Source organism: Thunnus thynnus, chromosome 14 (genome assembly GCF_963924715.1).
Source record: "Thunnus thynnus chromosome 14, fThuThy2.1, whole genome shotgun sequence".
In the NCBI taxonomy this organism is placed as follows: Eukaryota; Metazoa; Chordata; class Actinopteri; order Scombriformes; family Scombridae; genus Thunnus; species Thunnus thynnus.
In genome coordinates, this window is record NC_089530.1 from 10,276,744 (window position 1) to 10,303,405 (window position 26,662).

A 26,662-nucleotide genomic window follows, 5' to 3' on the forward strand; every position below is an offset into this window, starting at 1 on the left:
TAACCTATTTCATCTCAACCAGAAAATGACGGTGCTTCTTCAAAGTTGGCACACTTGCACAGGGGTGGTGAATATCATTAAAAATATCTTGCAGTATTTTTTTGCATACTGAAACTGCATTTTGTCCTGTGAACAATGCTTAGTCTAGCTTAATTTCTGTAGGGATCTTTCCAGTCTGCAGTATCCAGTTGTTAGTATTTTCTCATATCGCCCAAAGCCTGTGAGCAATGAGGTGCGCTGAGATGTCAAGACACATTAAAATACGTGAGTATGCTAATATAAATACTGTAAACATTGACATGTATCATTAACTGGTTTAATCTGCGTATTTTAATCTGAGTATTTATGTGACCGTTTGTGACACTAGACATTATTTAATATTAGGGTTTGAAGTTAAAGATTGCTTTGCAGGATGCTCAATAGGCTTTTCTCATTAATATCATGTGGAACTCTTGTTTTATCTTCTCTAAACTCAGCTATAATCATACTGTAAAACATCGGTGGAAATATAATACAGCAAATGAATAATTGAATGTGTTGTTTTTCTGAGACTACGCTTGTGGTTCCTCACAAACCGCAGACATTTTTATGTTGTTGTGACAACCACAGTGCATTTGTGATTTAAAATAGTGGGAACGGATCGAAACAACTTCATCTAATGAACCCTGCTCTCTCTGCTGCCCCTGCACTGTGCCTTCAGAGCCCTTGCAGTGAGTCTCTCTGGTTCATGTTAATAGGCTGTGTCTTTACTGTTGAAAACAATTATTAAGTAACACTTCAATCGTTGGAAAGTTGTTTTTCTGTGTCTAACTTGGTGGCATTGACTTTCTCTTGGTGTCAACTTAAGAAGAGATACAAACTTGCGCTTTGCAGAGCCCACCTACAGCTTTATTTTCTTGTAATTTCTCCAAGCTGCCTTCTTAGGATTGGGGGTTGAGCAGATGCAGGTAGATGTATATTTATGAAGGGGATGTGTGTTTCAGGGAGAAGCAGTGTTGTGAAAGGTGACCTTGTTAGATAAAAGGAGGGCTCGGAAGCCAAATGATGAAAGAGAATGGGATCATCCTGTGCTCATTAATGTGGATTTGAAGGTCAGGTAATTATAACAATAGACGTGTGGGCTGGCTTTGGCATCTGGTATTGTTGCTTTGTTATGAAGGTGACAAGCCTGCGGAGGAAAGGGATTAATCACTGTGACACCAGCCTGTTGTCACATTGATACATTCAGACATCATAACACTACTACTGTAGTTCTTGAAAGAAGCTGCAAAAACAACAATTTCAACCATCAAGAGTGTATGACAAGTACTGTTAAGAATATGAATCGGTTTAAGACGCAACCTACGGTCTCCTGATATTGTAATGAGAATTTCAAAGGAGAATCCAACCTAAAATAGAATTCATATCATTGTTATTGAAGTGATTTTGCACAGTTAAACCCTGATTTTGGACACACAAACAAGTGTCTTCCATAACTAGTGACAGATGATGCTACCACAAGTCAAACGCTGCTTCACACAACAGCACATCCACATGGCTGAGGTTGGAATAGTAACACATGAACCACTGCATGCAGATGTGAATCCCACAGTAATCGTCTGCTTTTATGAGCCATGTGAGCTTTTAAAAGGCTGAATTGAAAATACTACAGAGCAGCCTGGAGGTTCAAAACATCATGTAACTTAATGGAAATTGTATTTGTGCTTAATGCTGACAGGATATCAGTACATATGTGAAATGAGACCTGCTTTACGTTACCTGCACCAAACCAATTTAACATTAACAAGGTCCTCCCAAACTTTTACAAAGCAGAAAACCCCTGTAACTTTCTATAACTTGTAATGGAAGACAGGAGATACAAGGCTGGCAGTCTACTCTAAATTAAATTAAGAAGTTAAAATAGATTAAACCCAGCATAACACTATGCAACCAGATCTAAATAAGAAACCAAACCCATTTTAAATGTTACAGTTGACCAGTGGAAGGCAATGGTGTTTTAGGAAGCGAGGAGTGAGTGGAAATTTCAGCTACTCAAAACCTGCACACACAGCAGGTATTAATGCCAAATGCAAGGCTTCTTTTTGGTTGCAAACATATCATTTTTCCTTTGCTGAAATGCCAAATTCCATATACTGGACTATGCTTTAAGATTTGTGCTTTCACGCTTTCTCTAAACTGATGTACACAAGCTGCATAATAACATGGTGCTCCAAACCTCAGTACTGTCAATGGCATGTGATTAATATCAGTAAAAATTGTGACATATCGATATTAAGATAACGCTCTGATGTGAAACGTGTCCGTATTGCACACTCTCAGGTGGAGCATACCCTTGCTTACTTGTTGCAGCCACAGTTGCATCATATGGACTCCATTGCATTTTATTCCACATGAAGCATGAGCCAAGCTTTAGGGTTTTTTTTTTTTGTATGTGTGTGTGAATGTGTTGCTGGGATTGTGCCACCTCTGCCACAAGTTTGTCTGGCTCAGTCAGGCTCCTCGGGGACCACTAGAAGCTATAAAGAACAAAAATGGGAACCAGTATCATCGGGAGAGGCAGCATGTGTGGTGTATCATGCATTTTTAATGTGCCACAAATAAGAAATACCACTGTTGCCTTTCTTCTCTTATCCCACAACTGGTGGCTCGTTTAAGTTTTATTTCTATTTGTGGGAATTTCGGCATCTACTAAAAGAAAAAAGAGCCCCCACCATTAAAGATTGGAATCGCCTCAATTTAACACAGAGCTGAACAGATATGAGATGTGTTGCTCTAGATATCAAATCCAAGCCTGGATATTTCCAGTTGTGTTGGGTTGTGTTAGTGTATACGTGCATGCACATGCATGTGTGTACTGTGCATGTGATTGGCGTGTGTGTGTGTGTGTGTGTGTGTGTGTGTGTACAGGCCCAGTAGCAGTGCTTGTTAGGAAGGCTGGTGGAGTGGAAAGAGTGTATGTGTGTGTGTGTGTGTGGAGCAACACATTATTCCACTCAAAAAGAATTTCCAAAGTCCTTCACTTCACTGATTCTTTGAACATCGACATTCAGAGCTGACATGTTAGACATCAGAACACTATGGGAGGAGCATCTAATGACCATCTAAGTGTCAGCCAAGCCTATAAATGATCGACTTTTTGTTTTCCCGAGCTAGGCCTGTATTTGTCATTATTTCAGGTCTTCCATTTGCAGTTCATTGTGTAATAGATGCTAATTAGCTGTGAATATAATTTCTAATTAAAGCAGAAGAATACAGAAAAAAATGATGTGACTCCCGGTTACAAAGAGCAGCTCCGTTGACCTAGTTTATGCTTTTATTTGGGGCAGTTAGTGTGTGCACAGTCACATTTGCAAATATCTTTCAGAATTCCTTCCTTGTGGACAGGTAAGACACGCCTCAAAAGCAGCAGTGAGAGATATTGAAAACTGCTGATATAAAGCACCATACAGTCGCTAAAGAACAAATTGCACCATTTTTTTTTTGACTCAGCACCCTATCTGTTTGCAACAGAGCAGGCCTGAACTGTAAAACTTTTTTTTTTTATTAGTTTCTGTACCTCACCTTTTATCTGAGTCACAGCGGAGTACACTATTAACCTCTGAGCTTATTGAGAAGGGTGTGAGAGGCTGGAAGGATGAGGTGAGCGTGAATTCGATGGAGCATATTTAAAAGGTTCAGTTAAGGTGGCAGGGACCAGAAGGTGGACAGTGGATCTGGTTACCGCCTTGAGGTTTTGTTGTTATGCACCAGCACTTCCCATTTAACTGCATGATCTAGGGCTCTGCTGACGACACCAAACACACAACCCAGATCCATGCCTCACTGCCCTTCTGCACACAGACTGAAGTGCACACAAGCCGTTTTTATGAATGCATTGCAAATATATGGGCACACTGAGACAAGAGTGTGGTTTCACAATTCTTTTCCGTCTGTGCTGGTTTTCTTGATGCAGTGCCACGATTCATAAACGGTGGCTGTCACACTCTCTGGCTCGGGCTCTGTTATCAATATTTTCTTGCTGTGAAAATACACAGCAGCAGCCGCTCTGTGTTGTCATTGGCTGAGAGATATATGAGGTTGCTGTTGGGGGTTAAGAGTTCAAAGGGCAGACAGGAAGTGGGTGTTCCCACAGTGACAGGGCAAGCATGTGTTTGATGGGTCATCCGAATGCTGTGGACAAGCAGTTCCTAATGAGCTGCCATCTCCAGGCAGTCTGGGAAGGTCTTCCACTGAGATTTATGACCCACGTTGTGGTTACTACTTGGATGACACTCCCCCCTGACAAAAACACCAAAGCATAACCTACTCTGTGGCTTTACTCTTTCCTCTCATAACCTGGGTCATTGCAAATCTCCAATGCTTATCTTTACTGCTACAAGAGATATTCAGAGATATTTAATTCCCTGAAATATTAAAGCTTAAAGATCACTGCAGCATTTTGTCTAATATGATCTGATGTGGTTGTTATAGAGGTGGAGATGTGGTCCATTCTGTCCTTGAAGAAATATTGATTCATGAAATTCCCCATGGGGCACACATGGGCAGACACTAAATAGAGAATGAGGCTGTTGTGGCAAAGTGAAAAAGCCATTAAACATACATTCAAAGAGATAATTCCACATGTAGGCGCTCAGCCACTGTAGGAGAAACACATAATGGTCTTCTGATAATTCTAATTATTGGCTCTCCCACTGCTTCCCTAAAGGCAGAAATGTGTTGATCTACCACAAGATAGCCAGACTGAGCCCAGGGCAGGCACAAACAGCAAGGAGAGCTAGTTTATAATTAATACACACACTATAAAATATGCATTATGGGGTGGATGTGGCCAAATATGGATTTCTGTTTTGATTTTCACTCAGGATAATTGAAGCACTTCTCAGGCAAATCATACTGAATAAGGCACAAGCTTGTAGCCTGTAGTGCTAAGAGTTAGGAGCTGCTCTGTGTTCTGTACCAGCTGTTTCTTATTTGTCTCATGCTTGCAGACAATTTGTTAAAGCAAGTCCATCCAATCCATTTTGTGATTTTAATGTCTCCCTTGATATGTATCACTGTGGACTGAGTTCTCTGACACTGTAGGTTACAAAAGTTTTGTGTGCATACCATAGACTGTAAAAATTAATGGACATTGCTACCGTGACATCACCCATTAGTTTGTGGACTGCTGTTCTGAAGCCTTGAGTTTGGCATTTTGAATGTTGCTATCTTGGATTTTTGGAGCCAGAAGTGACCATATTTGGTCAAGAGGGTGGAACTCACCCTAATGCTATCTGCTAGCTGCTGGCTTGGTTAGCACAGTGCATTTACAGTGGTTAACTGTGGAAATACTAATGCTAATTTTAATTTTCACTAGCAAAAAACAGGCCTAAAACCATTAAAACAAAATGTACTTACTGGAAAAATAATTGAACACCCAACTCCTTACATGGTCTTTTAGTACAACCAAATGCTGAACAAGATCTTTTTGGGCAACCAAAATGTTAGTTAACTTTCATGAACTGAAAATACACTGAAATACAGATGGCTATGGCTGCACTACTCTGTGAATCTGGGGTTACACCACGGTTACATTACCTAACCAACTTTTTTGCTGAGGTGGAGACTTGCCTGTCACTCAAAGCGGCCATGCCCTTAATTATGCATAACTTTAAGCCTTAATAAAATTTAAACGGGTGAGCTATATAAAAATTCACCCCCTGTACAGTTGTCATAAACGGGGAAATTAGCTAAAGAGATCAAAACCGTTTTTTGTAAAAGGCTGTAAACATGTTTATTTCTGCTGCTGTAAAGCTGGGCATTTAAACATGGAGGTCTATGGGGATTTACACGCTTTTGGAGCCAACATCAAGTGGCCACTTGAGAAATTGCAGTTTGTGGCACTTGCATGTTGGCTTCATTTTTTCAGCCCTAGAGGTTGCCACTTGGTGCATATGCAGCGGTGTATGTGTTAAGATAAACTGCCAAAACATGTTTCATGACATTCTGATCATTAAAGGAGAGGATGCAGGGAGAGAGAAAATGAAAAGGCATAAAGCAGCATTTTTACCCCACCCTACTTCCATATTTATCAAACCCACCACAGAGATGTGATGGCTTTTGAATGCTCTTCATCTCGCAACCATTGCCGTGATCACACCAAGTCACATGTGGTTAGAAAGCATCTAACATCTTAACTACTCCATTCTTACCCCTCCATGCACACACACACACACACACACATGTTGTCCTAGGTCACTTTTGGGGACTTTCTGGTGACTTACTGCTAGTTGCCTAAACCTTAACCACTTACCCAAAGATCAGTGTTTTACCAATTGGGAGCACTCCCACCCCCCCCCAATACACACACGCACACACACACACGCACAAGAGAGAGTTGTGTCAGACTGATTGGCAACCACATCTGCAATCTCTGATTAGGTGTGGAGTAAATGAAGCGCCCCTCTCAGGTATGCATTTCCATAATGTCATGTAATTAAACCCCAGTGTTTTAATAGCTCAGGAATAGGAAGACTCCCCAGGAGACTAGACAATGATGATAGACTTTGCTGAAAACCAGCTTACTATTAGCTTGTTTTGAACTGGCACTGAAACTATTACTTTCATTGCACTGATGATAGATAAATGACAACAAGCTAAACACATTTACATCATTGAAAAAGAAACATGCAAGCATTTCTTACAACTCATACCTATACATTTACCAATAAAGTCATACTTTTGTCTTTACTACATTTATCCATGCTTTAGAAATGTGAACAGAAAATTTCCCATACTGGTAATAAAAGGCTGTTGTGGAAATGATGCACATTTGAGTTGTGTGGTTGCTGTTGATAGCTGACAGATTCCACAGCTAAACAAAGGCTGGGAGAGCACAAGCATCTTTTTCATCACAGAAAAACCTGGAGAGGTGCTATTGTAAACATGACAGTGGATTGTCAGTACATCCCTGTTTGAGTTGCTGTTTTTGTGTTTGTGTATGTTATGCTCATACTGTATGTGCACTCACACACACATAACAAAAGCCCTTTGATGAAATGAATTCTGCAGTGGGAGAGCTTTCTTTGTCCCAATGCCCACTCATATGTGAGGTGCTCAAATGAAAACAATGCAAAGCCATAATGGTGCCACAGAAAGGTGTGGAAGCTGAGTGAACTCCAGAAGTCCCCTTCCTCATGTAATCAGGGAAATTTTTTTTTAAAAAAAACCTGCCAAAGGACTGTGCTGTGATTGGAGAGCTCTCTCTGATACCACATGTTCATTATCTTATGCTTGTGCACTAAAACATTTTTGAGAAATAATAAGCTTTTAATGGGCTAGCGTTGACTGCTAATGATAGCCGAAGCTGCAGCTGGAACTGAAGATCATTAAAGGCATGTTGCAGTGTATGATTCTTCCAATGCCCGCTGTCTGAACTACACTTCAAACACATAGGCTACCTACTTTCAGTAGCATCCAAATTAACAGATGTACTTTAAATCCCCTCTAATCTCTCTCTTGTCATGTGCAACGGATGTCTCTAACTGACAGGTAGAGCAAAATGAAAATAGGTTCATTTTTAATGATACGCTCTCCATTTAAATAGCTCTCTGACATCACCTTCCGATGAACCAGTAAGTCACGACTAATGTTTGAGATTGACGTGAATACAGGGCTAGGTCATACTACCTGCGTTTCGGCACTAAACCATCTTAAACCTGACAACAGTGGAGTTCTACATATCTATGTCACATGTGGGAATGAGAACATGAGAACTCCTTAAGATCACAAACCTTGCACTGAAGAGCTCCTCTCAGCTCATGTCAAACAGTTTGTATGATATGTTTCCATAACAAATGACCAGACCCTGCAGAGCTGTGGTGAAATCTGGATTTCTATGTTGTACAACAGTAGATACAACTGTCTCAGACTACAGACCACTGTTAGTTTATTTTAATGAACCCTATGTTTTATTGAGCATAACCTCTGTCAGGAGGTTAGGAAGAAAAAAAACCTGCTATGGTGTGTATCTTGAAATCAGAACCTGACTGAATCACACATGTGTTGCCAACTCTCAAATTTAATATTCAAAGAAAAACACTGCCACATACTTGCCACAATGATCTCTTTTGTCTATCGGAGATAAACAAATTATGGTATCACTTTCTTGTCTCTTCTTATTGTCACATTTGGATGACAGTGGTGTTGTTGGAGGCTACCATCAAAATGCTAAATGTATTGTTAGATTCAGGTATGCAAATGGAATGTGATTACAGGTTTAAATGAGATAGAGACAAAAATGCTGTAATATAACGGCATAATTATTCAAGCCAATTACAGGCTCCTCTTGGCGCTCTATACTGTAGCGCTATCCTCCACTCTTTTTTTCTCTCTGACCCTCCCTACCAGCTACTGCCATGATCACAACAAAACAAAGCAAGACAAGAAAGAAACTCCTCAAATTTAGTTTTCAGTGCTGTTGAAATATACTCCACATTTTGATGAATCTTTGTATTCTGCTCTCAGTCTCAGTTCAGTTCATTAGATGATATAAATGACACGCTTGATAAATTGTATGTAAGAGTTTAGACAGTCACATAGGTGCATTTGTGAAATACCACACTTGTGCAGTTAAAGAATCCAAACTAAAACATCCAAATAATGCTGACTCTATTGGCTGATGAAGATTTGCTTACTCTTTGAAGTTTACTGACTTGTTTTTTTCCTCTCTTTTCAGCAAACTCAAGTCTTCTGGGAGGAGGGGGAGGTGAGTGAACGCCTTTGTTTTTCATTGTATCATCTCATTGTTTGTTCCTGTGGTATTAAAGCAATTAAAGTTGCACTTATCAGATCTGGCATATGGTACATCTATATTCTTCTGTGTGGCAGACTTTAGTGTCTACTTCGCTCCAAGTGTCTGTGTTAAATGTGGCTGAATGATAAGGCCAAAACATGAGAGTGTAGTGTGCAGAGCAACCATGCACTGTGCCACACTGAGAAATGGTCATTACTTTAGCAGCCTGCCGAAGAACATTATCATCAAAGCAACGGAGGAAATCTGAGGCAGCCAACCGTGGTGTGGGAATAATGGGTAGGGAACTCCAGTAGAATGCTACTGCCCAATCCCACTGTTCTTTTCTGAAATGTGACTTTTATAGTGACATGATTGAGATAATCATTCTTCACCCCAGTAAGACAAGGTTGGGCCAAAATGCACCCAGTTACATGTAGAATGTTAAGTTTGGTTCTGAGGGGGAATTTTTGATGATATGTTGGAATGGTATAACAATGAAAGAAGGTCAGTGCTCCGGCCTTATCTGTTTATCCATCTGTGTTAGCTGTCACTTTGGATGTGTCATTGTCTCCTGACAGCACTCAGTTGTACAGGATGATCCCAACCGATAAGTTAGACATTGGTCTATCTATCTATCTATCTATCTATCTATCTATCTATCTATCTATCTATCTATCTATCTATCTATCTATCTATCTATCTATCTATCTATCTATCTATCTATCTATCTATCTATCTATCTATCTATCTATCTATATTAGTATTAATTTTGCTTTTTAATTAAATAGTTGTGTTTTTTGTAACCGTTGAACCAAAGGATAGATGATGAGAGAATATAGAAATATGTAGGTAACTTGTTCCTTATATATATGCAAATTCATGCAAATCACAGAGATCTTCTATATAGTCATTTTTGAAAAAACAAAAAACAGCATTAGGACAAAATTATGCAGGATGACTCTTCTTTCTGTATTTGTTTATTTATTTATTTATTAGTATTGGAATGCCTTGCATGAAATGTGAGTCATCAGAGACAAGGGGGGAAGCATAAAGCAGCATCAAAGCTGCAGCATAGTTAACTGCGCGGTCCACATGGTGTCCATTAGAGTGTACACAGAGCTGTTGAAATCTTATTCACATCTAATCATGCTGCCTGGAGTGGCCCTCATCTCGCCTGATACGTGGTTAAGACTGCAAACTTTCCAGCCGTCGTTGCATAGCAGTGCAGCATCCCAATCTGTATCAGCGACATAGAGAGGCCCTCAGCGCACAGCGATTTGGAGAACTTCTGTGATTGAGGTCAGAGGTCACGAGCATGCGTCTCCATAACCAACCCAGGCCCTGTAAAGCAGGGTATACTGTCCTCCTGATTGGTGTCTGTCTCCACTGCAGTCGACTCTCGGTATTGATTTGCCACGTACAGAAAAATACAAGAAGCAATTTTCTTTGCTATTATGTTTTCATTATTGTTATTTTGTGGCAAATCATCTTTTTACAGTTCTCTGAATCTTAGAACACACAGCCTTTTTGATTGATCCAGATTCTTCTTCAACTAGATAATAGGTGTTACGGTAATACAGGTCGCTTCGTTTCAACACAGCACCAACAAAAATCAAGTCGCATTTTGCGGCTGTCAACACTGGAACGTGAGATCTTACGTGTCAATTAATGTCATACTTTGGAGGAAAACATTTCAGTTGATTGTGACCTACAGCTGTGCTTATTAACTCCAGAGGAATTCTAATTGTAGCTAGTGCCATTTTTTTGAGAGCAAAGCCTCCTTTCATTCTTAATTGACTTCCAGCGATGCTATTCCTGCCAAGTATACTGGCACAAGATACAAGGTCAATTAACTCTAAAATGCTAAGACTCACATTTTCTCGTGTTCATAATGACCACAGCAAATCTGCGTTATTTTATAACTTCTTATGTGTGCATTCTGGTGTAGCTAGTTTTTGTTTTTCTTAAAGTCATGCTAAAGAATGAGGAGATGATTATAACCAGAGAGAGATTGCCATTATCTACCAGAGAGCTGAAAATGTTATTTTCACCCTAAAACAAAGCCCTACAGTGTTAGTCTTTTATCTGCACAAGGCCAAGAGAGGTTTTTATCTTCCAGTGTCTTTATCGCTTGAAGGTGGCTGCTAAACCTGCGAAACTGTTCTCTCTGTTCTCACCCCGGCTCTCCCTCCACCTCTATCTGTGGTTTGGCATGTGAGGACCTCCTGCCTTGATGGCGGCGGGGATCGATGTGAAGAGGAGATGTGCTCTCATATACGGCCCTCCTTATCTCCCAGCTGTCTACTCAGGGCTCTGCAGAGGGGAAACTTCACAACAGGATGATCCATCATGCTGGCCTCACACACCTGAGCCATGTTTAGTTCTCTCAGCTCAGGAGGTGGGCATCCTGCCAGTATGTGAAAGCTGGACAAAGTCCTAACTTCATGTATTGAAAGTTAGTTTACCACCTACACACTTTTATGAGTTGGGGTGACATGGCTGTAAGGAATATTTGTTATTCCTCTATATAGTAGGTGTAGGTATGTATCACCTATCTGTATATTTTATCATTAATTCAAGTGTGATGTGCGGTTACTCTAAGCAGTGTGAATAGAGCGGAGATAAGGCCCCGGGTGAGATGTTTCCTGTACCCAAAAACACATTATTATATTCCAAGCATTAAGTTACAGAGACAAAAAAAAACTCTAGAAAAGATTCTTATGCCCCGATGCTCTATTAAATCCTTAGAAATCGCTGATGGGAATTCTCTCTGGGTTGTATGTCTTCAGTATTATGTACACAATGGGGTTAACCAAAATAGCACCGTTATCTACGTTAGACATGTTGGTCTCACTGGGATTCCATACATTCATAGAGGGAAATAACAATGATCTCTGATAATAGCATGCTAAATGAGGCCTCTGTGAATAGAGGGTAATTATGAATGGTACCAGGTTGCTCGTGTGATGTGTGTCACAGCATGGCTGGATGCTGGCACAGTCCCAAAAGAATAGACCTAATGTAAACATCATGTTGTCTATCTGTCCTTTCTCCACCAGTTGTCTCTTTCTCACCCACCCACCCACACACACACGCACACACACACACACACACACACACACACACACACACACACACACACACACACACACAAGCATGCAAGCGCACACTGAGCCATGTAATGATACCACGAAGCCCTGTGTAGCCAGCGAGAGGGAGCTTCACTTGCCTTTGATGTCTCCATCCAGGAGGGGAATTGGCTCATTAGCATTCTAACCAGAACCGTTGCCCATTTAGCAATAGGCTTTAACTAGACCACCCAAACAAATCGTTCTTCTCAGGTTGGGCCTCGTTTTCTCTGCTCCAGTCAAGCAGCGGGGCACATGCATGGTTGTTTTGTATGGCCTGACTCGGGCTAATTTAGCCACGGGCTGCTAACGCTCACTGAACTCACCAGCCTTTGTCATTGCTTACATAACATAGGCTGTAGCGCTGCGTGCCCCCAGCTCCCCTCCCTCATAAGTTTTCCTAAACAGTGGTGTGAGTCATAGCAAGTTCCAACACAGTCTAATATATGGGATTAATTATGCTTGCTGTGATTATGTCTGGCTGCGGTGGTGCTCATATGGTTCTTTGCTCTCCTCTGTAAGTAAAGCTGTCATCGGATGTAGAGTCACAATGACATGACAAGGCAATGCTTAGTGGCTCTACTGAGAAAATGATGTGAATACAAAAGGCTGTAAATTACAAATCTAATTAACTGAAGGAGTGTAATGTCCTAGCTCTGACCTTTGGATGAAATGTGAGAAGATGTGCTTATAGTAAGTTTATCTGACCACAGAAGCACAACATCAGCATTGCAATTTCAGCAGAACTGTGCAGTAAATGCAGAACCGGCTCGTACTACAACAGAGTGCTCAAGCATGCCTAAAAAAGAAAATGTATACAGTTTCAGACATGTTTGGATAATCCTTTATCAAGATTCCTAAGTGCTTCACTGTGCTTATCTCTGTCTCCATTTGTTATGCAAAGAGCTCTGTTTTCTTTTGCTGTCACCTCCAGGTGAACCATTATCCTCTGTCTGGGTCCTGCCCGAGGCTTGTTTATTGAGTAGATTGGAGGGGACCAGGGCATGGTGCTCTGTGCAGGGGGAGGGAGGGGTCGAGATATAGGATGGTGTTGTGTGACGGGATGGGCTGGATGGCCCTGTGTCCCTGTCGGAGCCACATAAGCTCTCCGGGGGCTCCCAGAACCTCCCTATATGATTAATCATTCAAAGATGACACATTATTCTCATAGCTCATAGATTGCACACTATGCTTGACTGATGGTCCTCAGTTCACAGATGGTAGTAACAGCCATTAGCATAACTTATGACAGAGATAGTGTATTTCCCCATGGAGTAGCCTAAATAATAATAAATAAAGTGATAAATTGAATGCAAAGATTCCTCAGTCAATGCAGCACCCTCGGGATTTACTTATATTCTCATATTTATTGGGCAGTTAGTTACACTGTGATCTAGGTCCACCTTGTATTTGTGCTAAAATGGTCCCTGTGCTTTTTAAAGTGTGTTTGTGACAGCACCGATATAAATGTGTGTCGGAATAAACTCACAACATAAACACATTTGTACTCTCTCTTTCTGCCTAATGTGAGTGTTTTTACCTCTCTTTTCAATATGTTGTGTTCAGGACAAGGTATTGCATTCACACTCTTCATGCTTGCCTTTCATAGTGTCATCCAGATATGAAGTGCCTTCTTACAATGGCTTGAGCCAGTGACATTCATTTAAATAATTAGAATTTAAAAAAAAAAAAAATCTTATTTGAATTGGCCCTGTTCTTGCATAAGCAGAGAAGTAATTTTGTAAATTGCAGGCACTTAGTAAAATTATAAAACAACTTAACATTACACATCCCAAGTGTAATGCACGTCTAAGTGAGTTTATGCATTAACACTGTACTGAATGCTACCATTCAAATGTTGCTTTTTTTTAAATGCATAACCCAGTATACTGACTGCACGATATGCAAGAAAACCTTATTACTCCACTCAGCCTCATTGGCAAGACAGAGTATGATCTATAACATCTGTATGGTAGTCTCATACCTTTATGTATTTTTATGGAAGGAGCTGAAAGTGTGTATTAATTACAGTGCCATCTCACCAGACAACTTAAGGGAAACATCAGTCATTAAATTGGAAAAGTATAATGTAAGGAGTACCTCCATGCTGTAAGATCATTCCATCCAATTATAACAGAGATGACGTATTTTAGAGGGCATTCCATTGAATTTAGCAATTAACAAGGTCATTGTGTGGACTGCAGTTTGAAGTACCCATGATGGAAATAGCATTTTAGCATGAAAGTTCTCTCTAATGCCGTCACTGTCTCCCTCCTACCCTCACAGAGAACAGTCACCATGAACACTCCCTCCTCCTCCAAACACCAGTGATGGATGGACTAATTGATGCAGAATGATTGGGCCATTCATTTTAACCTACAACAGTGGGTTCCATATTTAGGATTAGCGTTGCATTATAATGGGAAGGGAAGAGGAAATGGTCAGGGAGTCAATGAACACTACAGGGAAAGAGGGACAGCTTGAGGAAGAGATATAAGAAAATTAGAGATAAAAGGAATGGGTAGAGAAAGATGCAGGGCTATTATGAGTGCCGGTAACAGGACTGGTCAGTTGTGTAATGCTAAGCTTATGAGACATAAGAGAGTGTTCCAAGGGATTTATGGAGAGGTGTGTATCTGCGAATGAGAGCAAGAGAGAGGGGCATATAGCTGCCACTTGTCCTGGTATCCCTCTCTTAGCCCATGAATCATTCATCTCTGTCCCCATGTATAAATCAAGCTGCCGACCGTCGCCTGCGGCAGTCATGTCATTAGCTAGTTGACGGCATCACTTGATCTCTGGCACCGCAGTGCGGGCGAGGGAAAGGGCCTAACTTTAAACAGCACACATATCAGCATATCAAACTGTATGGAGCTTTCAGTGTCTGGCGGTGGTGTAGCAAGCTTTGTGGAGCTTACTAGGACCACACAGAGACAGGCTTACTCAAAGAGACGTTTCTCCTCTGACACTCACAGTTGCACTTCGCTATCAAACTGACAGTTTCATGAAAACCACTCTAGAGTGCGTGTATGTGTAATGCAGAACTTTCAGAAAGTGTGTAATATAAGTTATATTTTAGTGCATTGTTGATTGCACTTGAAAGCTGGATTTTCCTGCATGTGTAAACAGATTTACACAACAGATTGAATGAATTAATGATGACATGCGTTCCAAGTGTTTGAAAATATGTCATAAGTTGACTACATGGCTCTTGTTGACATGGAAATATATGTTTTTTATTTTTCTCGAGCATTAAAGAGTATTAATACCTGTGGTTTTCAACCTGTTATAGCTTTCAATGCATTTAATACTCCAGCAGATACTAGGGGGAGAAATAGAGTGGTATTTGTGATGGAGAATAGCACCAGAGATTCTTAGTACTCTACCCACCTATTTTCAGTATAATTGTCACACTGACACCAGGTCTGCCTGCCAGTACTGCCTTTCACCACTGAGGGGGTCATTTGAGGTGGAGGACTTCACTCTTTTAGAATCTTTCACATCGTATATTGTACCAGAGGACTGAGAAAGTGTGGCGCCTTATCAGTTTGAGTGGCTAGCTGTGCCGGCTGAAGCTCAAAACCTTGGAGCAGTAGCCAAGCCTCAAGGCAGCTGAGGTTAGGGACATCTCTGAGTACTGTTACATTTTGGCTTACAGTGCTGGTAAAGAACAAATTTTCAATTAATTTTTTTTTCATTTTGTTTATAGAACTGTTATATGAGCATTTATGTTTATGTTTTGAAAGCATTGATATGTACGTTTTGGCATGCATTTTTCTGCTTTTGCGTGCTTTCAAGTATGCCTGCAAGGAAACAGCACAAGCATACAGTAGGCCACCTCGACTTCTTAGAATCATTTAGTTGAAAATAAATATATGTGATATTGCAGTCGGGTCCTCTCCTTCCCTCCGGGCTGCTGCTGTAACCATATTGCAGCTGCTTGTTTTCCTTTGTGTTTGACCTCTGCAGCCTCTTTTGCTCTTGCTTTCTCTCTCGCTCTCTCAGAGAGGAAAGGTGGCCTTTGACTTCAATCACGGGATAGGAAGAGTGATATTCTTCACTCTCACAGCATATTGCGTCCATTTTGTATATTTCAACCACTTACTAATTCACATGCTTTTGTTCAACAAAGGTCTCAGACAGCAGTTTAAGGATCGTCCACCTTATTCTGTCTCCCCTCATTGTACACAAAGTGAAAATACCACCACAGGGCTTGAGAAGTGGGTAAGAAAATGTCAATTTAGTTCTCTTCCACATTGCGTCCCCCCAACTCCCCTCCCATGCACCAGAATTTCTGGGTCAGTTGTTGAGAATTTAGACAATTCAAAGCATTACCAGCCCCAATGTCAGAGCATATTTGTGTCCTGCACAGGCTTCACTGTGGCTGTTTTGGGGGTAGATCCTGCATTCGGTCTGTCCATTTTCTTTTGCATGCATGTGTCTGTGTGCGTTCCCATGACAGTGTGTGTGTGTGAGTGTGAATGTGACTGTGCACACATTTGCTTGCGTGATGGCATGTCTGTGTGTCCGTCTGAATTTGCAAGTGTGTGCGTGTGTGTGTGATTCTTATTCTGGGATAACTGGACGCTGAGCTGTCTTGTCAGTTGACTCAGTGGTCAGTTTTGGTCCCGCTGCCCCCAGCAATGCAGGATGGAGTGATGAGATCTGACAGACGGGGACAGTTCTTAGCAGGGCACTACCCCATCCCATAGTCTCACCAATCATAGCAAGGCTACTACAAGGACATCACAAGAGGCTCTGAGAGCTTAGCCACATGCTCACAAATGATTCAGAGACATTTGACTTGCCAATATACCAATCATATGAACCCTATTATTTTCAAAATGTTTACTGGGATTGCATGAAATCTGATGCTGAGATTGTTGCAAAGTGTATATTTGGAAGACAGGACACTTCCAATAAAAATAATAATAATAATAACAGGTGGGCCGAAAGGTAAACAGAAATGGAAAAATATACATATCACCATTTAACAAATTCAGTTTTATTGATGCACAACCTGAACTGGATGCTGACGCACTTTGAAATATGAAAGAGGTCTAGTATCAAAAATATAGTCTCTGTTTGTTTTCTTTTGAAGTTGAATGAAAATTAATTTCTTAACCCAGGGGTTCCTTCCATGCCATCCACTCTCTATATCTAACAGCAGAGAGGGTAATTGAGGAACCAGTGGAGATCAATGGAAGAAATTAGCGGGACATTGCTATTACACCGAGCCATTAAATCAATAAACAGCCACCAGGCCAGGCAGAATTACCTTGTCCTATGTAATGTAAATTACATCCATTTTTCTTTGGACATAATAATAGTATTACTGATTTATACTTATACATACTATATACAGTATACATACACATAGTATTTTCTTAAATTAAGTCTGTATTTCCTATGTTGTTTGCAGTATACAAGCACTCTGCTGTACGTGTGCTGAGCCCGGGTGTGGTTTGGTTAAGTATGATTAAATACAATTGTTCTCTTTCTATTTCCGGTTGCAATTTGGAACATGAGACCACACACAATTGGAGGGAGGGAAGCTACAATAACTGTTACCACCAAATAGGTGTGGTAGCACGTGTTTTGTTTAAACACTACAGTTATAACATTATGAGATCCATTCCTAGATGTGAATGTACCGTGTACCATTCTGGTATGTTAACTAGAGCTGGCTCATACTACCTGCTTTACAGTAAAGGTACATATGCACACTGCAGGACTGAGGACTGTACTGCTTAAACAGTGCATGCCATAATTCCACTAACCACTGTGCATGACAAAAGCATAAATGAAAAAACACACAGAGCGCTGATTGCTCTCGAGTACCCAGTGTTTACATTAGCGTTGGGGTGGTTTATGGATCTGAGGCTTGAGTGCACTGATAATAGTGGTTTAAGTAGTCTGAACTTCTGTATCTGTGGGTGTAGAAGAAGGAGCATATTCATGTGAGCATCGCAGCTGGTTGGTGGCTGATTAGTGGCACTTCTTTGACACTTCCTGTGCAAAGACTGACCTGCTATGGTGGCCTTTTGCCAACTAGTAACAAACTGTCAAGCTTTCTGCATCTCTCATGGGGCAGCCTAGTTAGCTCTGTCTGACAAGCCGCTTGCCTACAAGTGAGGTTTCAGCCCAGGGAGGGCAGAGCAAGCTCCAGAGAAAAGCTGTCATCTTTTTGTCAGACCACAAGGAAGAGGAGGAGTTTCTCTCTCCTCTCTCCCTCTGTCTCTCTGTCTCTCTCTCTCTCTCTCTCACCCTCTATCTATCTTTTGCACTGTATTGGCCTGTTCCCCTGGTGAAGATCTTCACTTTCCAAGTGCCTGTTATGCTCCTCTCAGCCTGGCTGTGCAGAATAAACAGGCGGGTGTCAGAGGATGAAACGTCAAGCGTCCCCCAGGAGCTGGGTCCGATGTTGCGTTAACCCCCTCACTGTTTCCTCCTGAGGGCAACAGCAGCCATCCCAGTATGCTAGCTGAGAGTGACACAGAGACAGCCAGTTGGACGAGGTGAAAGACGCTCCATGTGTCCTTCCTGAGGGAGAGATGAGCGTTTATACCGCAGGGATGATGCCCACCACTCCACCTAATCCTCTTTTCCCAGACACTTCATTATCACTTGCACACTGCAGCCGCAGTGTGTGTGCACAGACAGATCTCTGAGGAGAGCCACAGAATCTCACGTAAAGGTGGAGAGAGAGAGAGAGAGAGAGGAAGAAGAGTGAAAAAGGTGAGAAAAATGAGGGGGGAGAAAGGTGGTATGAAGAATGACAGAAGGATACACAGAGTAAAAAAGTGCAGTGGTGGTAGAGAACAGATGTCAGATGTAGTAGGTTATAGTGAGAAGAAAACAGTTTGTGTAATGTCTTCTCATTTTCCTTTGCATATTCATGTATTTTCACTACAGAAGCAAGAAGCAGGCAAAACTGAAAAGGAGTCAGGGGAAAACAGGTCCTCTCTTCATCAAACACCCCAATTTATCAAATATAATACACAGAGTGTTTTGTCAATTAACTAACTTAATATTGATCAACATGTTTATATTTGGAAAAAAAAGTCAAGTTGAGGTAAAACACTTTATTAAAATTATAATTTTATTAAACGTGCCATTCCATGCGTAGCATCCATTCTGGGTGCAAATCTGCAGATAGAGAGGTTTCAGATAGGAATTGAGTTTGCAGTTTACACAAACCACTTAATACTGGTATATTTGTTCCTTTCTGTGTTAGGCATGTGCAGAGAGGTGTCTGCTGGGAAGAAGATTAATTTCTGAGTGGGAGAGTGCAGCAAAGCTATTTGAGCCCACTGAAACATGTTGGCTCTCTACTGTGAGACTCGCATTAGCACATGCCATAATTGATGGAGGAGCATACTTAGCAGTAATAATGGGCATTATAGGGGGTGGTATCAAGACATTATTTTCAGAAAGCTCTAATTAAGCTTTTTGCTGTGGCTTTGGCGAAGCATTGACTGTCCAGTATCATCAGGAAGGCTTTCTACGCTTCTGATAAACACACTGCTTGCCAATCAGTTTGTTCTGGGCCTCCCATGCGCAGGGAAAATAAACAAGTTCATCAAACAGTGAGAGACAGAGCTCCTCTCCACTGACTCTAGTCCTGGCCCTGATGAAACAGCAATCAGCTCAGTACCATAGGGAGCCATTGTGTTTACAGTCGGTGGGTGGATAGACTGCTGCTAGCTCGGGGAGATTAGACCTTTGAGACCAGCTGGGACATTCCCACCACCAGTCAGCTCCACCTGTGAAATTGCAAAGAAGACCCTGTCCCTTCCCCTCAACCTCCACAGCCATTGGGGTGATCAACACCACACTGATGTTTTCCCAAGGCTCTTCAGTCATCTCAGTACTGGAGGGGGGGGGGGGGGGGGGGGGGGGGGGCTGTATACACATGAGTGTGTGACTCTCTTGGTGGTGGTACAACAAGGCACACACAGCTGTAGTACTGATCTTAAGTGTGTGTGTGTGTTTGACCCAAAGATCAAGATGTGGGTGTGTTAGGGGTCAGGCAGAGAAAGCAGTTGACCTTGATGGCATTTCTCCAACAACTATACCGTCACCTCCAAGTTCACTTCCTCTCTTGTCAATTGTTTGAAATGTTATATTAGCATTTTGAAAATTCCTTGGCAATGCTCCAAAGATTAGGCACACACTTTTCCACAGTTGCTGTTCTCAGACACTGTGTTCTGTGTACTACATAAAAAGTAAAGGATAAACCGTGAACAGGAGCCTCAGCTGACAGCCCCTGGAAGGTGTTTCTCCCCCCTCAGTGGGCAGCGGAGAAAACCTCAGCAATGACAATAACAGAATGCCAAAACACGGATTGGGCCAAATGAGCTGTGAACGCAAACAAAGTAGCGGATTTGTTCTGTGGCGTTCGGGGTGGACATGTGTCCCCTCCGCACGTTAAATATTGCACACAGTCTTACTGACGAACAGGCAGGAAGAGAAAAGGGAAGAATAATTATGGAGAGATAAAGGACAAGACAGAAAGACAGAAGGTAAAGAGAGCAAACAAAGCAGTAATGACGATGTCAGCTCAAGGATGTGTATGTTAATCATTCTTGCGCTGCAGTGTTTGAGAGTGTTTGTGTGAGTACGCTATTTGTCTGGATCCCACCTGAGATTTGTCATGCCTTGTGGTAAATTTTTGAAGCGTGAGCTACACCAGTGGAATGATTGTTCCGTTTTGTCGTCCCCTTGAGAATCTTATCTTTTTTTGGTCTGTTTATAACTGTATTTTTAAGTTTGTGTCATACTTATCTTTGGGTGTCTCTGTTTCTATGTGATCTATGTGTTTTTCCCAGACCAGGCAGGCTGCCCACACTGTTAAATGTTTTATTTACTCAGCCTTGATGAGATAAGAGCCATGTGTTTTGGAATGTCCGTCTGAGGACATCAGCATGCCTCTCTGTGTGTGTATCCTTCTTTTAAGTGCTGATTGGTCATTTGGCATCCGTCCCCCAACACCTAAATGGACTGTTAGAGCAACTCAGGAAGGTCATAAACATAAGCAGCCGATGGCTTGGTTGGTCTGAGAGGGGGAAAAAATCCTAATAATACACAACTCTTTTGAATCGTTCCACTGGGCTATTCTACAATTGGATTTTCAAACTTTTAAGTGTATTACTGTTTAGCTCGGAGGTTTATGTTTTGAAGGGCTGGACTGTTGTGTATATTACATTGTTTTACTTCCTCCCTTCCTCCGCATTTGACTTAGGCAGCCCAGCTAAGGAATCAAAAGGGCCAAACTGCATGGAAAATGGATCTGTGCTGGGTGGCTTGTTAATTCCCTGGTGTGCCTCCTGAGGTGAATTGCTCTCGATGCGGACGCTGCCTTTGATCATTCACAAAGCATGTCGCAGCAAGGTCTGCACCGGCACCCAGCAGATGGTCATTAAATCATGCGTTTTATTTTACTGGGGCTTTTTAAATTCCTGCAAGATCTGTGTGCTTTTATTGCTACCATTTAGGATGGCTACCATGCTGATTAGAAACATGCAGAGGCTTTTTGTGAGTATGCCAATGGACCTGATGGAAAAACAATGTGCATACTAACATTGCATTAATTCTAACTCAACAGTCTTTCTCCTTTGCAGGGTTTATTTTACTCTCAGAGCACACAGAAGCGTGAGTGTTAGACTGGATTAGCCTGTGAATTTTTATTGATTACCGGAGGTGCTCTAAGTACTTTAGTATGAGTTCTTAACATTTATTTTTCTTCAGTATGCATGGAAAGGTCTACACATAATGTAAGTAGTGTGAAGTGTAGTGTGGTCTCGTATAGGGAAACTACAGTTTCAATGCCATCAGATCCTACAGAACCTAGTTCATCATCTGGGTGATAATGGCAGATTTCTCTCCTCCAGTCAACTGTGGTCCAGAAGCTTGTTAATCTTAGTGTCAGTCAGCGTCATGGAGACTGAAATGCCTAATTACCTTTGCATGATTGGCTACTGAGCAGAATAGGAAATCCACCTTAATGATGTATGTCATCTGGTAGGCATTTAAATCGCTGACCTCCGCTGGCTACCTCAGTAAGGCAAGAAACAAATGATCAAATCTTCTCAAATTGATTATGGTTTGGGTCTGTAGGCATAGAAGTAGAAAGCTTGAGAGTACAACTCAATTGAAGTAAATAATGAAAAATGTTGATATAGAAATTTTTTTTGTAACAATGTGTTCTTCATCTGCGAACTGTGCCGGCTAGTTTGTGGTTTGGTGGGATGTAGCTGCTCACTGTATTGGGTCAAAACTGGGTTTCTTCAACATGGCTGTTTATCTCAGCATTTATCTTATATTCTTGTATATCTAAAGATACATGTGTGCCATAACCTGCTCCAGTATGAATATGCATTCATTTGCTTCAAATGTAAATCCTAATTGCAGTTCAAAATTGTTGCAAATGAAATCCTCTGGAGCAAACACCCCCACAAACTCCAACATCAAATCATATTGTTGTTATTTTGGAGCAAGAATTGAGCTGCACCATATACCCTTTGCTACTTCTTTTATATTAACAGGCTAGATGAGGGACAAAGGCTGTGTATTATATTGGCATGGGGGCCAAAGTTCCTGACATGGCAATTTGCTGTCTTTTCTTTTGGGTGACTGGTGACAATAGGCCGCTGTAGGCTCATTCGAGTCCCCGTGTACTGCAGTGTGAAAGCGGCTTGGCTTTTTGCCCTTAGGGTCAGCGCGGGATCTCAAACAGCACAACTGATGAGCACTAATCTGGCCTCCTTGGCAAACACAACCCTTTCTCTGTAACCTTCAAGCCGTGAAACACAATTTACAGAGGTGGCGGGGGGTCGAGAGGACCACGATGTCAACAAGCAAACGGGGGAGGGTTTTCAGAGTGTACACAACACTCAGTCAGTGCATTTACATGCACTGTAGCAATCTGATGATATCCTGCTTTCAAGAGTAGTCTGATTTCAGAAATATAGGAATGTCTGTGTAAATGACTGAATTGATTAGGAAGTATTATAAATTAGGATGTAACATGGAATTGCAATGAACACTTATTTGTAAATCTTGTCCAGTTTTGTTTGTGCAGTTGTTATTTAACTGGCATAAATATGTTGATTCGCCTCTGTGGTCATTTTTCATTTTTGAGGTTGTATTATTACATTATATTGTAAGATGTCTTTAATATTCTCTCCATCCATGTATGCAAAGGGGTGGACAAAAAAACCCCACTAGAAACAACTTGAAAAAACCTTTATAGTAAAAATCCTTGTGAAGTAAAATAAGAAATGAATATATAATCAGAAATTGATGGAGCGAGTAGTGTCATTGCAAATATGAGTAAATAAAAAAAGAAAACTGTGATGACACTCCTGTGTCCTGTGTATTAGATTAGTTTTACTTCTTGTTGCTGTCAATGCATATAAATATGTATCAAATAATAAATAATGTATTAAAGAAAAAGATGTTCATGTTCTAGGTTTTGCTATTATGCTGGCAACAGATAATCAACATGCTATCAGAAGATGATATCAGAAGTAGAACAGATTATGTCTGTTTTTGTCTTTTTCATTGTATCCATTTTGACAAGGGCTTTATGTTAACTCCTTATTTGGTATTCATGGAAATGTCTACATCTGCACATATCTGTAAAGAACAGCACTCCCCTCATGCAGCTAATACTGAAGTTGATTAAAGAATTTAAATGGTCCATTTAACCCCTAACACAGGCAAGGCCTACCTGTGTGATAGTACCATTACTTTGCAGTAATTCCTGCAGGCAGCAGCTCGAATTGATCCCCTCTCAGCCATCAGGAAGTTTTAGTGCTGCTATGTGTGTGCTCAAAGCCCAGTTTAATAAAGCTAGCCGGTCACGAGCCGTTAAAGCAGAGGAGAACAATAAATAAACAGACTTGCTCTGTCCAGCTCTATTCCTTCCCCCCCTCTTCTTCCTCCACCATACCTGCATCCAACCACATGGTGGATGTGCTCCATGCAGAGAGACCTGCAAATCACTGAACCCCTAAGTACTTGCATTCAGACAGCACAGCAGGGTGCCCAATCTTAAGAGGACTTGATTGTCTCCTTTGGAAAACAGGAACACAAAATATTAGAATTAAATGTTTTGTTTCTTTTATCGACCACGGCATACTGCTTACAACATTGATGTTTTTTTATTATTATGCATAAGCAGGGTGGTAGGGATGTGATATGAGACTGCTGCCACAACACAGGCCATCAGCAAGGCAGATTGATGTTGAGGGGCCTGGCTGATGGAGATAGAGTTTATCTGCTGCAGGCTGGGATATGAAATCTAATCACATGAGTGCCAGGTGAGAAAGTGCAGCCACAGATGAGCCACTAACGCACACCATCACGCTTGTATTCAACAAATAGCGAGGAATTTCTCTCTGCAGGGTTGAGACAGGCGATAAGACAGCCTCAGACAAGAACTCTCTTGCTCCATAGATCTGTCTTACAGAGAGAGCAAAGAGAAATCGAGTGAGAGGAGATGGACAGAAAAAGCATTAGAGAGAGAAGGTTGCAAGAAAAGGTCATGGATGGAAAATATAAAAGAATTATCCGAAATAAGAGCACTTAAAATACTCTCGGCTGCCCAAAATAATGAATCTCTGTGGCCTATTATTTTTTGGCATTGTTGATTCTCCACAGTGATTGGAATGCTGACCTGATGATCTGTTTTTCTCTTTGCTCTTGGCTGTGGTCAGTGAGTGGCTTCCAAAACACAACACCATGTAAAATAAGTGAGAGTTATAAAACACTCTTCATTGTTGAATAATGGATTTTTGTTTTGCATTGTACATCCCCCCCAGTACACACAAAGTCCCCTATGCATATGCGTTAACCCAAGGTTCACCTAGAGATCAGCACTGTTGCACCTGGCGGTGCTTTCAGTCGTGTGCGCTTCAGTTATACTGATAGACACCACAAATGAGATTTTAGTGCTCTTCAATTTCTCAGGTACTAGTCTAGCCTACTCTTGTATTATTTGAGTCAAACATTGTGCATCATCTCAGTTTTTTAAATCACCTGCATTTTTTATTGTGCTACATTTTATTTGCGAGACACTACAACATCTTTAGTGGACATACTTGTATTTTAGGCATAGCCACTACAGCCCATGGTCAAAGGACATATACTTATAAAGGCTAAAGCAATTGTTTTTGACTTAATGTGATAGTGGTGACTGACTGATGGTTATCTCAATTCATTAAAGGAAAATTGTGGCTGTTGTGACTCCATGCTCCATGCCCCAACTTTGGAAACTAGCACTTACGCAAAATGACAAGCTGCGTGAGCCTTAACATAAAGTTTACATGGATAATTTCAAATACTTGTCTCTAAGTTTGACTGAAAGTAAACACAGAAAGTAGCCCCCTTGAATGCCCTCTATCGCTAACTGCATAGGGATCCTTTAATAATAATAATAATACTGCTGTTTTCCTTTTACACAAGCTTATGCTGGACATGTATTAAAAATCAGCCACGAAAGCCACAAAAATCAGCCACAAAAGCCACAACATGTTTTTGGGATGGCTATGATTACAGTCCTTGTTGCTACTAAATCCCACTGTTGGCCAAGGCAGTGTGTAGACCACTGCACGTTTCCTCTGGTTTATGGAGCAGCCAGCTGCTTTTGCTTCACCAGGAAGGCGTAACATGTCCAGACGTTCACACTATCCTCTCAAGATTCCACTGCCCTCTACACAGGCGTCCTGACCTACATGTAAGAGATGATAATGCAGTGCCAAGGACATGATCCCCCGCTGGCTTCCCACTGACAAACACTCCCAAATGTGTTTGATGGAGCACCTGACCAAGAGAGACAACAAACTCAAAAGTTTTAACCTGTGAATCTTTATTCCCCTCTCAGACCTCTCTGTATTTCTGAGTATACCAGTTTCTTATCATGTCCTGCAGCCCTCTTACTCATGCTTGATAGTGAGACCTGACATGAAAATAAAGCATGTGAAACACACCAAAGACGTTCTGTTTTCTTGTGGATGGTTAAAACCTTTGTGACTGACTGGTTTTGTTAGTTGTCTTTGTGTGTTGTTGCTTTGTGCATGACAGGTTCATTTGGAGTTTACTTAACTGTGTTATGTTAATACATAATACATTCAAAATTCTGAATTATTTAACCAGTTATACAGTTCACAGTAGAATTTGGTCATGAACATATTCTAACTGTTGTAATTGAAGATGGTTTGATAATAGGTTACTGTGTGTAATGTGCAGCTTCTCACTAAACATCACCGTTGTATCACTGCAATCCCTGCAAGAACACCTTCTCATGTATTGGTGCACTAAATCTCTGTCAAATAGCTCTCCATAATTTCATTTTAACATATTGTTAGCACCCATTTTCAATTGTAAATGTACCTGGAGATTACTTGTGACATACATCATCTTGTGATGCACCTGGATACATCATCAGTGGTGTTGCCTGGGGTCATTGGGTGTTTCTTGGTCTTTCAACAAAATGACACTCTCACAAGGGCGACCCAGCCAGGGTTGATCAAGCCCCAGCTTGTGTCTAGGTAGGACTACCCCACCCATGGCTCTTCTCTTCTGATCCTCAGCCCCTGTGATGCCCAGCATGGTGTAGGCCCTGCAGAGGGACTGGCCTGCGAACCATCTGCATCCCACCTTAATGGGCTCGCACCTTGCTCGCCACCCGTTGCTTTGGCATTCTTCCACTAGTTCAGCATATTTTGCCCTCTACCTCTTGTTGGCCACCTCAATG

The 26,662-nt window shown here is 41.4% G+C and overlaps 1 protein-coding gene across 5 annotated transcripts in view; it reads left to right on the forward strand.

Moving 5' to 3' along the window:
• The window catches only part of macrod2 (mono-ADP ribosylhydrolase 2), a 423,353-nt gene that overhangs the window by 120,503 nt on the left and 276,188 nt on the right, over positions 1-26,662 (forward strand). For all 5 annotated transcript variants that reach the window (XM_067609731.1, XM_067609733.1, XM_067609736.1 and 2 more), the window contains exon 4: positions 8,717-8,746. In XM_067609731.1, the coding sequence (XP_067465832.1) occupies positions 8,717-8,746 (30 nt within the window). The remainder of the gene's footprint in view (positions 1-8,716; positions 8,747-26,662) is intronic.